Raw genomic sequence first — 14,826 nt, 5'->3', positions numbered from 1 at the left:
CCAGCAGCTCCTGATGTTGGGAAACAGATGCATAGGAGTGTGCGGGTTTTGAGGGCCAACAGAGGTGGGTGAGAATTCCAGTTCTGCCACTCACTAGTCATGAGCCCCTGGGCCTGTCACTGAAGTACACTGAGCCTCAGGTGTCCCATCTCTAAACTGGGATCATAACTGCTACCTCGCAGCTGTGGGGAGATTATAGACCCTGGGGCTGGAGTGCCTGCTGGCACAGCATCTGCCCCAGTGGGTGGCCGTTCCCTCTGGAAGTCAGTATTTACTTCTTCCAGATAGGAGGCAGAGTGGCCTGCCTATCCCTTTCCAGGAGTAGGCATTGCTGCTAAGCCTTCTCCAGCTTTCCTTCAGAATGCTGGTTTTCTCTATGATGCTGGATGCAGAATAGGTTACTATGTGTCTCTCATGAAGGGCCTTGAGTAGGGAAATAAACTGAATAACTACTCAGTGGTTTGACTTATGGGTGTGGGCAAAGGCTGTCCTTGCCCCCACCCTCACCATTCTTCCTGCAGCGCCATCACCTGCAGCCATCACTGAGAGTCTTCTCAGCACTTGCCCCCGATAGCCACTACACAGGCCCTACTCACTCCCCTCCTCTCTGACCCCACCTGCTGTGCAGCAGCCCAGGTTTCCCAGCAGGCTGCTGACTTCCTTTGGACGGTGATAAACACTGATGGGCCTGGGTCACCTACAACCAAGTTTACCCAGCCTGTTCCAGAGTGCTGCTTTTGTTGACTCTCTGACCACTTGGATTTTGGCAGTTCCCCACTCCCCCACCTATAAAGATTTTATCTGATCATAACTTGAGCGTCTGGGACTTGCTCTCTGGTCTGTTTAGAACTCTAGCGCTTGCCATAGCCCTTCTGCTTATCTTCCCTCTGCAGCCTGGTGTCTCATGGCCAGACCTGGCCTGACGGGTCTTGTCACTGCCCACACTGAGGTGGGGAACTGAGGTAGGTGGGATGGAGGCTAACATCTGTGCTCGTCAGCCCAGGTTCTTCCCCAGGTTCTCCTCAGGTTAATACCATGTCCTTGGGGTTCCCATGTCCTGAATGTTCCTTCCTCTATTCTCTGCATTACCCACTACTGTTCCTTTTTTTTATGCCTCAGTTTCAGTGGCACTTCTTCTGAGAGGTCCTCCTGGAATACCTGAGCTAAAGGAGGTGATTTCTCTTGTAATTTGTCTCAGCTCCTCTTCTGTTTTCATCTCATAAAGCTAAACTGCAGAGCAACTTTTATTGATTTTGTCCATCCTTTCTACTATCCATCACTGCCATGAAAGCACAGCCTGCCCTGCGCTGTTCTGCATCACACCATGGGTCCCTAGCACAGGGATGGGCACAGTGTAGATGGCCATTATGAAGCTGTTGAATCAACATTGAATTATGAGAAAATGCCAGCTGGAAGGGCTCCTAATGGGCTAAAGAGATCTCTGGTAATTACAGGATAAATAATGTGTTTCTTTACCCTCTGAATCCTTCCATCAATGATCTCATTGGCAGTCTTGGCCAAGGAAACAAGTCACCAAGAGAGGGTGTCCCTTGCTGTAAGGTATATTTTCATCTGGCTCTTCTCTCTAAAGGGTAAAAGACCATGCTGTCTTTCTGGCTATGGTGGAATAGCCATGATTCTAGGGCCGTGGTTGAGGAAAGAAAATTCTTCAAGACTTTTCAGTAGACATAGACTCCAAAACACTGCTCCCCCTTCTTCCTCTGATTGGCAGATTTCACCAAGTCACCTGACTTCAAACATTGGTCTGTAGCTTGGAAACACATGGGCCCATGTGACGAGGGGGCAGATTGATGCTCTGATACTTCCATAAATCAAGTGTGTTTAGGTTATCAGAAATAAGCAATACCTGCTAACAGCTTCCCAAAAGTACAAATGGAAAACTTTATTTTCCTGCCACACAGGAAACACACAGAGAAAAACAGTAACAGCAAACTTAAAATTTACCACAGAACAAATGAGAAAGCATGTTAATAGCTTCCACTCAAAGCAACTATTTGTCTGACAAAATAAATTTCCAGGAAATAGCACATAGTTAAAACAAGAGTACTTTTTATTAGGAAAAGGGGACATAAAATAAGCATAAAATGAGGCTTTACTTTTTTATTTTTCATTTGTTGGTATAATCTGTTATTCCTAAATTTATTTGTCAAATTAGCATTACTCTTTTGTCAAGAGCATGTTCACATTCAGTGGGAAATAAAATTTATTAATACGCTGAAGTCAGTAATGGAAGACACTCACTAAATCTATGATTATTCCATTCCATTTTCAAAAGAGCCTCTGATTCTGTTAGCAAGAGGGAAGTGACAGCATATTAAGTCACTCCCGTCCTAATGCTCTTTTGCTTTTGTGTGCTGAATGACAATTGTGATATTCATTTTCTTATTGCCTGAGAGGAGGGCCATTTGTATTCCTGTTTTCCTAATGTAAAGCCTGCAAACCAGACTAAGGACAAGAGGCAGGCTAATGAGAACAGAAAGACTGGCTAATGCCCTGTTGAAACCAAACAGGTCTGATAGAATCCAGTTACCACATCACTATATCAGTTTGTTTAACTCCTGTGATTTGCAAAGCAAACTGAGTTAGAATGAAAAATACCCTTAGCTTACTGGGGCCACTGGCAGAGGTAAAATGAAATCGAAATGTTTTCTTTCTTGTGCTATTTTTGATTTATGAAGTCTTCCTAATACACTTCCCAGGTTGGACTTCTACAGAGTGTTCAGAGAAATATAGCACAACTAGCAAACATAGGATTGGGGAACTAACAGACCAAATCCATCTATGACCCTGGCATCAAGTGGCTATGTGACTGCAGATTAATCACTGTACTTCTCTAAGCCTCCATTTCTCCATTGGTATTCGAAAGAGGATAAACTAGATGATTAAACTATCACAGCATTCTAGAGTGTCATAAATGTATGAGATCACTGAGTTTGTGCTCTGTTTTGATTTCAGAATACTTTCTTCCTCTCAAAGTTATACATCAAATACTAAATTGGGATATGGAAAGAATTCCTTTCTGACCTTTTCCTTATGCTAAACACATTCAAAAGACCCTTAAAATAATTCAAAGATCAGATAGTTGTAGGTGTGCGGTCTTATTTCTGGGTTCTCTATTCTGATCCATTGGTCCATGTGTCCGTTTTTTTACCAGTACCATGCTGTTTTGGTTACTATAGTCCTGTAGTATACTTTGAAGTCTCTTAGCCTGGTGCCTCTAGCTTTGTTCTTAAGCAATTACAATAAAAGCAGAAATTGACAAATGGGATCTATTAAACTAAAGAGCTTCTGTACAGCAAAAGAAATTATCAACAGAGTAAACACACAACCTACAGAATGGGAGAAAACTTTTGCAAACTATGCATCTGACAAAGCTCTAATATCCAACGTCTCTAAGGCACTTAAATTTATACCCAAAAACAAAAAAACCCAAAAAACAAGCAACCACATAAAAAAGTGGGCAAATGACATGAACAGACACTTTTCAAAAAAAGACATACATGAGGTCAACAGTCATAAGAAAAATAGCTGAACATCACTGGTCATTAGAGAAATGCAAATCAAAACCACGATGAGATACTATTTCATACCTGTCAAAGTGGCTATTATTAAAAAGTAAAAAAATAACAGATGCTGACGAGGCTGTGGAGAAAAAGGAATGCTTGTACACTGTTGGTAATAGAGTATATTAGTTCAGCCATTGTGAAAGACAGTGTTGGTGATTCCTCAAGACCTAAAGACAGAAATACTATTTGACCCAGCAATTCCATTACTGGGTATATACCCAAAGGAATATACATTATTCTGTAATAAAGACACATGTACACATATGTTCACTGTGGCACTATCCACAACAGCAAAGACATGGAATCAACCTAAATGCCCATCAATGATAAACTGGATAAAGAAAATGTGGTAATATACACAATGGAATACTACAAAGCCATAAAAAAGAATGAGAACATGTCCTTTGCAGGAACATGGATAGAGCTAGAGGCCATTATCCTTAGCAAACTAACATAGGAACAGAAAACCAAATATCACGTGTTCTCACTTACAAGTGGGAGCTAAATGATGAGAACACATGGACACATGGAGGGGAACAACACACACTGGGGACTAATGGAGGGTGGAATGTGGGAGGAGGGAGAGGATCAGGAAAAATAACTAATGGGCACCAGGCTTAATACCTGGGTGATGAAATAATCTGTGCAAGAAACCCCCATGACACAAGTTTACCTATGTAGCAAACCTGCAATTGTACCCCAAACTGAAAATAAAAGTTAAAAAAATTTATTCCAAAAATTCTAAGCGGAACAGCATCAAAATTCATGGGTCTGCCTGTCCCTCTCCCCATCCCACTTTCCCCTCATTGAGCACTTACTATGTTCCAAGTTCTGTATCTCTACCCTAAGTGGTTTGCAATCTAGCTGGGGCAGGGGAAGTCACATAAATGAATAGAAGAAATAAAGATTACAAGCCATAGTTATCTACAATCTAGTGAGGACACAAGGGAGGACACAGTCAACTTCACCTGAAGAAGTCAAGGATAGCTTAAATAAAGGAGTCAAAGCTTGAGCTGAATCTTAATGAGTAAATGCTCACGTGACTGGCAAAATAGTGTGGGGGACATTTGAAGTGACGGCAATGGCATGCACAGAGGCTGTGAACCCACACGGCTTGACTAGGAACAGTAAGTTGGTCAGAATGCTAGAGTAGCGGGTAGGGGTAGACAGAGAAGATGGGCAGAGGCCATTATGGAGAGCCTTGTGGTGTGGACATTGGTGGTCTTGGGGTCATTTCTTATGTGTTCCTAAAGGCTTCCATTTAATTGGCACTTGTCTAACCATTTCTTCTTGAGAATCTCTTAATCTGAAATGCTCAGGGATGTCAAGAGAGGGTGATGGTTTAGATACAGAAAAAAATTGTATCAAGAAGAAAACTGTTGGGAACAAGCCCCCCCAAAATCTGGCCATAAACTGGCCCCAAGACTGGCCATAAACAAAATCTCTGCAGTACTGTGACATGTTCATGATGGCCATAACGCCCATGCTGGAAGGTTGTGGGTTTACGGGAATGAGGGCAAGGAACACCTGGCCTGCCCAGGGCAGAAAACCGCTTAAAGGCATTCTTAAGCCACAAACATATCATGAACGATCTGTGCTTTAAGGACATGCTCCTGCTGCAGTTAACCAGCCCAACCTATTCCTTTAATTGGGCCCATCCCTTCGTTTCCCATAAGGGATACTTTTAGTTTATTTAATATGTATAGAAACAATGCTAATGACTGGCTTGCTGTTAATAAATATGTGGGTAAATCTCTGTTCGGGGTTCTCAGCTCTGAAGGCTGTGAGTCCCCTGATTTCCCACTTCACACCTCTATATTTCTACGTGTGTGTCTTTAATTCCTCTAGCGTCGCTGGATTAGGGTCTTCCCAACTGAGCTGGTCTCGGCAGAAAATAAATGCAGGGATACTCAGTGTATGATCCACCTTTCTGGCTACTCAATTTTTGCCTTCATAGAATAGAAGCTCTCCTATAACATACAATCCTAGGTTTGACTTTTGCACACTAGACTTTAGTAAATGTTTTTGGGAACATGCTGTGTATGAAAGTATGGTTTGTCTGTATTTAGCAAAACAAAGGCTATTCCCCCATTTTATTCATTTGTAAAACTTCAGGTCCATAAAATGCAGCACTGCCAAAGACAATCTGTAAAATTCAATAAACATGGAGACAAGAACTAGAATAAGACAGAAGGACTAGTTAGCAAATACATGAAATCCAAGGCCATAAGGAATGGCTGTCACTTCCTGTTACTTTCCAGCAAATAACTTAGATGATAAAGTTACCGCTAAAATAAAATGGCAACATTGCCTATGTGGGAAGACAGATTATTACAAATAAAAGGTAAAAATCTTTCTGATTCATTTCAGAAATAAATCAAGATCTGCTAGACTCAACTATGAAAAGGGCAATGTTCATTCTAACAGAAGTAATAAAGGGGTTGTCAAATCAGCAGTTCCTAAAACTTCAGAAGCAGCAGACAAAATGTCAGTGAGGAAGTGTGTGGAGCTGCCGATGATGCATGGTTTTGCTGTCAAACCCAGCTGAGGATTTTTCAAGCTCATTATTATCTCTTACCACATTTCTTCCATCAGAAGAATCACTTTTTCTCCCATATGAATTTTTTTTAAAAAATGGGGTCTCACTCTGTTGCCTAGCCTGGAGTGCAGTGGCAGAATCTTGCTTGGCTCACCACAACCTTCGCTTCTTGGGCTCAAGTGATCCACCCACCTCAGCCTCCTAAGTAGCTGGGACTACAGGCATGCGCTCTACCAAGCTGGGCTAATTTTTTGTATTTTCAGTGGAGATGGGGTTTTGCCATATTGCCTAGGCTGGTCTTGAACTGCTGAGGTCAAGTGATCACCTGCCTTGGCCTCCCAAAGTGCTGGGATTACAGGCATGAGCCACTGCACCTAGCCGCCCCCATACAAATTTTAACATTCTGAAACTGGCATGTGTCCTACAACTGATGTACATATTAGTTGTGTAGTGTTTCATTTTTTTCTGAAAAGTTGTAGTTAAAATGACATAATTCCCCAGGTGACAGTTTCTTAGAATTAAGACTATTTAGTATTAGTTTTGTGATCAAGTATATATTGATGATTTAAATACTCTAAGCCCTAGTTTCCTTAGTGGGAATTATAAACTCCTGTATTATGGTAAAAATAAAATTGTTTATCCAAACCTTCCATGCAATGCCAGGCACGTGGCAGCACTAGCACCCACGGTAGGTCAAATCCTCCAGAGTTCAGGAACATGTTGAGCACCCTGACTGTGTAGTACTGGGGAGTGAACACTTTCTCAGGTCAATTTCTCCATTGGCAGGGCTTACTTCACTAACCTGTCCACAGGCCTCCTGCCCCAAGTCCAGGAAGCAAGAGATTAGTAAATGTCCAATAGCCAGCCCTAACCTTTACCTAGAGCTGGACGTTTGTCCAGGGCCTTATTTGAATGGTCTTTTATCATGTACAGAGTTCATTGCATACATTTTCTCTTTTGATCCTTACAACAATTCTACAAAGTAAGTAGAGGCAATATCATCCACTTCACTTCAGGAATGAGAAAACTAAAGCTCCTAAGTAGTTAGATGAATGGCCAGTGTCACGTGCTGATTAGTGACAGAGTAGGGTTATCATCCCAGATACGTCTGATTCCAAGTCAAGCCCCTCTGGGATTCAATACTGCAGAATTGCATTTTTACAAGACTGGCTCTGGGACAAACCTGAGGATGACAACCTTGATTTTGTTTCAGACAGATTAGTGCATGAAGAGGAAGCAAGCCACTGTGATAAACTACTTCCAGACACTGGAAAGGTAGAGATCTGAATGTCTCGGTCCTCTGTCATGTTGTAAGGAACATGGCTGTGGTTTGGTGAAGGACAGGCCGAGGTAGGCTGCTTACATCCTGTGTGACTCAGCAAGTTTAGAGTGCAGGTGTGTAACTCCACTTGTTATCACAGCCATGTAGCCCTAACATTGGAAGGCCATCACTTGGCTCTAAGCCACTGTTGTCTGTAAAAGGTATAACTGCCCTGTTTGACACTGTGCGGTCATGCTAGCACCAAGAGAAAGAGAGAGAGCCAAAGCTGTCCATCTGCAAAGATGGACAGAGGGGAGCCAGGACACAGCTTGACTCGCTCATGCCCAGAGAGAAAGAAAGAGTTAAGCTGCTGACCCTGAAAGCAAGGGAGAGTCAGCCGTGCAGCTGTGTGTGGGAGCCAGACTAAGCAACTGAGACGGGGCGGGCAGTGTAAGAAAGCTGCTGATGAGAGTTGGTGCTGAATAAAATAATCTTTCACCAGCCTACGGCCCCTGAGTGTTCTTTCTGCTCATCTACCCACTCCCTTCGGACTGCAACATGACCTTTGGTATAGTCATAAACCTGACATATGTATATGAGAAAATGTTCACAGCCATTCTATCAGGCTTCATCAAGAAGTATGGTATTAGAGAAATAAGCCAGCAAAATAATTGCAATCCAGACAGCAATCACAGTGGTAAAAGTTCCTGGTGAGTAACCTGGATGCCTCAGGTATGATACCTGTGGGTTCAGGTGAGGCTGCAACATACCCTGTCATCCTATGAGAATTAAAGTGTTTCTGGATCTGGAGGAGAGATTGCTGGAATAATGCAGAAAATTCCAGTTAAAATTAGAATTTTTCTTTCTGAGAAAGTATCTGTGAAAAGGCAAATGATCAGTTTGGCAGAATCTAAACTCTCTGGATATTTAAAGGCAAAACCAGGGATCCTCTTTCCTGCTCTAGATTTTGGAGGTCTATCACAAAGACAGCATAAAAGGCCTATCAGAATTAATGAAGCTGAGAGGGAAGGCCTTCAAATCTTTCCTAGCCCATGATGTGGACTTCAGACATCCATATGAAAAAGGGGTCTCCAGCTACTTGAGGCTGAGGCAGGAGTATTGTTTAAGCACAGGAGGTTGAGACTGGAGTGAGATATGACTGGGCCACTGCACTCCAGTTTGGGTGACAAAGTGAGACTTCACCTCGAAAAAAATATTAATTAGAAAAAGGGGTCACAATAATCAAGATTTGAGATAAAATTTAAGTTAATATCTCTAGGAAAGACAAGCCATGTATGCCAGGAATCCCCAATCCCCAGTCTGTTATATTTCAGCCTGTTAGGAATCAGGCTGCACAGCAGGAGGTGAGCATCAGGTGAGCAAGCAAAGCTTTATCTGTATTTACAGCTGCTCCCCATCTCTCACATTACTGCCTGAACTCGACCTCCTGTCAGATCAGCAGCAGTATTAGATTCTCATACGAATGCAAACCCTACTGTGAACTGTGCATGCAAGGGATCTAGGCAGCACACTCATTATGAAAATCGAATGCCTGATGATCTGTCACTGTCTCCCATCACCCCTAGATGGGACTGTCTAGTTGCAGGAAAACAAGCTCAGGGTTCCCACTGACTCTACATTATGGTGAGTTGTGTAATTATTTCATTATATATTACAATGTAATAATAATAGAAATAAAGTACACAATAAATGTAACGTGTTTGAATCATCCCAAAACCATTTCCTCAGTCTGTGGAAAAGAATTTTGTAGAGATCACAAAACTGGTCTCTAGTGCCAAAAAGGTTAGGGACTGCTGATATGTGCAATACCCATAATAGAAGTCAGAAAATCAAAAATCAGGGCAACTGACAATCAGTAGTTAAATAGTGTCTTTGATATAAGGTTTATCTACTATCTAATAAAAGAGACACTTTCTTTACTGGTAGGAACAGAGTAATTTTGAGGATTAGAGTTTAGATATAGCAGTTACCTCATTCTAGTTGAATCTGATGATGTGTTAGAAATAACTCCTACAAAACCACTCAGGGCACTACAGAGATTCATCAATATATCTGCAACCCTACAGGCCATGAGAGAGAGAGAGGCATGAGAGAGACCCTATAGACAAGGCACGGAGTCAAGCCAGGCTTTCCTTAGGAGGCCGGACCCCAGAGACGAGCTTGCTGATTCCTCATCCAGGGTTTGCACTGGCTAGAGTCCCTCAGGCTGGAGCTGACCTTTGCAAAACGCAAGCTATTTCACACATCTGTCCTTTTCATGAGCCATGTAATTTCCAACGAAATGATTATTCCCAGTGAGAAGAAAGTGGAACTTTAGGACTTGGTCAACATTTGGCAAGCTCAGGTATATGAGATGTTTCTTGAGATTTCTCTGGATATGGAAGGGAAGTTGTAGCCAAACGTTCAGTCCTTGTTGGATCCTGAGTTTGTTATGAGTTGGAAGAGAAATAAAAAAACCCAGTATCGATCCTTGAAAGAAAAATGATATAAAAAGAGAAAGATGGTGGTAATTTTCTCAAGGAGTAGCCTCACAACCCCTTTCTTCCAAAGACCAGAGCCTTGCTTTGGGAAAGGGTCCTAAAGACCAACCATCAGACAGGAGCATCCCATGTTCCTGTCTGATGGTAAGTCTGCCAGGAGAACCAGAGACAGAAATGCCCAGTGCAACACCTCTGGGTCCTGTTTGTCTGGGGACATGAACTCTTCACTAGATGAAGAAATGAATGTCTAGAGTGATATCAGCTTCCCTAAACCTCTTGGATAGCTCTTTCTTTTCCTTTCTCCTGTGTCTCAGCTATCAAGAGGAACCAGCTCCCTGGAGAGAAGACAGGGGTCAACCAGGCTTCCTAGGGTTGAGCATGTATGGCAAACAGGTATATGCACAGCTCACACCTCTGTACTCCCTACCTGCCAACTGGCCCTCGATCTCGCCACTGACCAGTGTCTTATAGCCCTGAATTATTCCCCAAGGGCTGGCTAAGCCCTAGTACAGCCATGATAAGCAGATCAGGCCTAGTTAGTGTCTCAAAGCACCAAGGTGTACTAATCTGAAAACCTGATACATTCTTTTCACAAGGAACTATGCACACAGCACAGCAAAATGAGTAATCACAGTAAGATTGGCAAAGATGGTAAAATTGCACTTTAAAAAGATCAGTATGGTTGGGTGCGGTGGCTCACGCCTGCAATCTCAGCACTTTGGGAGGCCGAGGCAGGTGGATCATTTGAAGTCAGGAGTTCAAGACCAGCCTGGCCAACATAGTGAAACTCCATCTCTACTAAAAATAAAAAAATCAGCCTGACGTGGTGGTGGGTGCCTGTCATCCCAGCTATTCAGGAGGCTAAGGCATGAGAATTGCTTGAACCCGGGAGGCGGAGGTTGCAGTGGGCCAAGATCACGCCATTGTACTTCAACCTGGGTGACAAAGCGAGACTCTGTCTCAATAAATAAATAAATAAATAAGAAGATCACTGCGGGGAGTATGCTTTTAAAGACCAATTATTCTTTATATCTCAGCTTTCTTTTCATTTTGGGTCTGGAAGATTAAACCGTATTATTTGCTTTGTAAAGCACAGGTGATTCATGATTTAATTATATACGTGATAATATAGGATTATCATTAAAATGCTAAATTGAAGTAATATAGAAATAGCATTGCATGCTGGAGAAGCAATTAATAACCCAAACTTAACTTTTCTGGTTTGTCTTGTAAGAGAAAGGTCAGGTGGGTTACCACATGTGGGTTAATAAAAACTGTACTTCTAAGACTTTTGTGTAACTTGAAGTAGGCCTATGGTAATGCCCATGATTTACTCATCCCTGATTTCATAAGAGGCAAAAGGGAAGCAGAAAGGTAGAAAAAAAACGACTTTGGCAAGTGCTTATATAAGATTCCCTCCCTAACGCATCCCCACCTTCTCTACCTCCAAGACTCTGCCAAGCCTGATAAGTTACCTTGCTCCAGTTTCCCACTTTCCAGCCAGCACAGGGACGGAGGTGGCATCGCTTTGCTGGGTCAGGTCTCTGGATGGCCGCACAGTCGGAATCCATCTGGGTGCTGCACTCCACCCTTCTCCAGTAGGCCCCCAGACCACATGTGGTGGAGCACTGTGGCAGGGAAGGAGAGAGATGACAGAGGCTGAGTGTCACCTTCCCACACATGCCCCATCGCTGGGATCCTGGAGTCAGTTCTCAGTCCCGGCTGCTCACTAACATTGCCCGTAGAGCTTTTAAAAAATTACCAACACTTGGGACACCCCACCCACACAAATTAATCTGAATCTCTTGGGGTAGGATGCAGGGATGCTCAGTATTAAAAATAACTCCCCAGCTGATTTTAACAAACAACCACGGTTGAGAAACTGATTTGTATGTGGAAGAAAAATTCAATGCAAATGGAAATTTGCTTCCCTTTAAAACTTATCCTGGCAGGCCAGGTGCAGTGGCTCATGCCTCAGTCTTTGGGAGGCTGAGGCAGGAGGATCCTTTGAGCCCAGGAGTTTCAGATCACCTGGGCAACAGAGCGAGAACCCATCTCTAAAGAAATTTAAAAATTAGCCAGCTGTGGTGTTGTGTACTTGCATTCCTAGCTACTTAAGAGGCTGGGTGGTGAGGACTGCTTGAACCTGGGGATTTGAGGCTGCAGTGAGCTATGATTGCACACTGCACTCCGGCCTGGGTGCCAGGGTGAGATCCTGTCTCAAAAGAAAAAAAAATTAATTATCCTGGCATGATTGCCCAGGGGGCTGCAGAGAAGCTGCCACATTTCCTACGAATGCTGTTCACAGTGGATGTCAGGTCTAGGTGTCTGCCCCTTGCCTCTCCTCTCTAACACTGAATGATATTATCTCACTTATTTCCCTCCATGACAAACCTGCGTTGTAGACTGGTATCATTATGGTGTAGATGAAGAGACAGGCTTTCAGAGCTGACCTGCCCAAAGGGTTTTCTGTCTCTAAAACCCAGAACAATATTTGTTACAGTAGTGCTCCTCAAACCTTAGGGACCATATGAATCATCTGGGGACCTTGCTAAATGCAGATTCTGATTCAGTAGATCGGGGAGGGGAGGTGATTGTGCCTTTTAGCAAGCTCCCAGGTGCTGCCGATGCTGTTGGTCCTCATATCACACTTGGAGTTAGAAAGATGTTATAACATGATGCTTTTCATCCCTCTATCCACTGGTGGTGAACTCAGTCGCCTTTTGCCACACATACAGCTCATTCCCCTCCAAGTGTTTTTGTTTGTTTATAATTCTTAAATATCTCAGGTTTAGCAGGGGGTCACTTTGAAAACTATGCAAATTTCCACCACATAATTTGTTCCCTTTTATGTACCTGATTCTTTCCTGTAACTGATTTTTCTTGCATCCCCTCTCCGCTGCTCATCCTCATGAAAAGGGGCTGTTTCTGGACGAGCAAAACACAGTGCTGAACTAAAAAAAAGACAGGGTGGAGGTTCCGTCTATGACATGCTTAAGGTTTGATAGGCTGTAAATAAAGACCAGACTTATGTTTCTCTTGCTGTATCTTCACTCTCCATATAATTTTTTTTTTTTTTTTTTTTTGAGATGTAGTCTTGCCTCGTTGCCCAGGCTGGAGTGTGGTGGCATGTTCTCGGCTCACTGCAACCTCTGCCTCCCAGGTTCAAGCAATTCTCCTGCCTCAGCCTCTCAAGTAGCTGGAATTACAGGTGCGTACCACCACACCTGGGTAACTTTTGTATTTTTAGCAGAGACAGGGTTTCACCATATTGACCAGGCTGGTCTCTGACCTCAGGTGATCTGCCCTCCTTGGCCTCCCAAAGTGCTGGGATTACAGGCATGAGCCACCATGCCCGGCCTTCACTCTCCATATAATTTTATGTTTCATTTTGTGCACGTTCTTGTGTTATAACACATATATAACATAATAGAGTTCTTAGGTAGATAATCTGTAGATCACAGAAAGAGAAAAGTAGAAATTATTTTCTACTACATCATCATCTTTTCCAAGTGGGTCATTTATAGAGGTAATATAGTCTCCTCCTTAAAACTCTTTAGGATTTGATTTCTTTTGTTAAGTTCCTAGCACTTTCTCCTTTGTATCATATTATGTATCTAGGTAATAGAGATAACAGCTGAAGTGCTATAGACTGATTGCACTAATGGCCTGCGTCATTCATACTTCCTTAAACCCATGCTCTTTGCAAGGGGACTTTGTAGCTTCTCTCATCCAGAGGTGGAATTTATTTATCCAGCTCTTGAATCAGGGCTGTTCTTGTGACTTGCCTTGGCCAACAGAATGCAGTGGATGATGCTGTTCCGTTTCTCAAGAGTTGGTGCTTTCCATTCTTGCTCTTGGACCCCTGCCTCTGCTATGAAAGTAAACCTGGGCTGGCCTGCTGGAGGATGAGGGCTCATTACACCCAGTGACCCTGTGGTGACTGACTAACCAAGTCAAGGGTCAGTGTCCAGGTGTTCAGAACTGGAACTGATGTTTGGGGTCACATCAGCACCATATGAACACTGCTCTGAAATGCTGTGGAAAATTGTGCTGTCACTTCCATTCTATACGACCACAGTTTACAGTTAACTGACTGGCCCAAGGGATCTGACTGAATGATGAGGCAATTCAATGACAGGTGAGTCTCTATCAAAATAAGAGCTATACCCATGCACGCTGCATAGCACTGAAGTTCTCTGTTTTGTAAATATGGATCAGAGCACACACTTACTGAGTACTTCCTATGTGCCCGACATTCTTCTGAGTATCTTGCACAGAGTTATTCCTTTTATCTCCTAAGTCATATGAGTTGGGCATTATCATCATCCTCATTTCATAGATGAGGGAAATGAGGTAGAGTGAGGATGTACAGCTGGTAATTTACTGAGTCAGGACTAAACCCCAGAAAGTCTGGCTTCAAGGTTTATACCTACTTACAGTGTTAGCTCAGCTTTTATATCAATTACTTAATATTTGAAAACACAATTAAAGGAATGTGCTGTGTCCAATGGGGCTGTGGACAGACTCCCACAGGCCAGAAGATGGGAGGACATTGCAAGAGCGATTTCAGATCACACCCAAGGAACTTTATAAATCACTTCCCGTTTTAGGGATCAGGAAAAGCTTTGTGTAAGATCAGACTCAAAGCTTGATCCTGAACAGGTAGGATTTAAAAGGGCAGAGGAGAAGGGGAAGGAAATTCCAGGGAGAGAAACCAGCATGAATAGAGATCCCAGACTGGGAGAGGCAAGAGGTTTAAGGCAACTGAGCTGTTGAAGCTTAGCATGGATGAAGAGAAGTAGGAGGCAGTACGTTTTGAAAGCTTGATTATGTAAGCCTGGGAAGGCTGTTGGATATTGGGTTACAGTAGATTTTATCTGAACAAGTATGAAATGAGGCGATATCAAAGACTTATGAGCAGGAGTTTGGAATGAT

The 14,826-nt window shown here is 43.0% G+C and overlaps 1 protein-coding gene across 1 annotated transcript in view; it reads right to left on the bottom strand.

Moving 5' to 3' along the window:
• Positions 1 to 14,826, bottom strand: part of ADAMTS12 (ADAM metallopeptidase with thrombospondin type 1 motif 12) — a 411,005-nt gene that overhangs the window by 31,593 nt on the left and 364,586 nt on the right. Inside the window, exon 20 of the mRNA XM_033179311.1 lies at positions 11,364 to 11,516. Coding sequence (XP_033035202.1) covers positions 11,364 to 11,516 — 153 coding nt within the window. The remainder of the gene's footprint in view (positions 1 to 11,363; positions 11,517 to 14,826) is intronic.

Source organism: Trachypithecus francoisi, unplaced genomic scaffold (genome assembly GCF_009764315.1).
Source record: "Trachypithecus francoisi isolate TF-2019V2 unplaced genomic scaffold, Tfra_2.0 Lachesis_group2, whole genome shotgun sequence".
NCBI lineage: Eukaryota > Metazoa > Chordata > Mammalia > Primates > Cercopithecidae > Trachypithecus > Trachypithecus francoisi.
The sequence above is the reverse complement of the archived record's forward strand: the minus strand, read 5'-3'. Positions and strand labels throughout refer to the sequence as shown.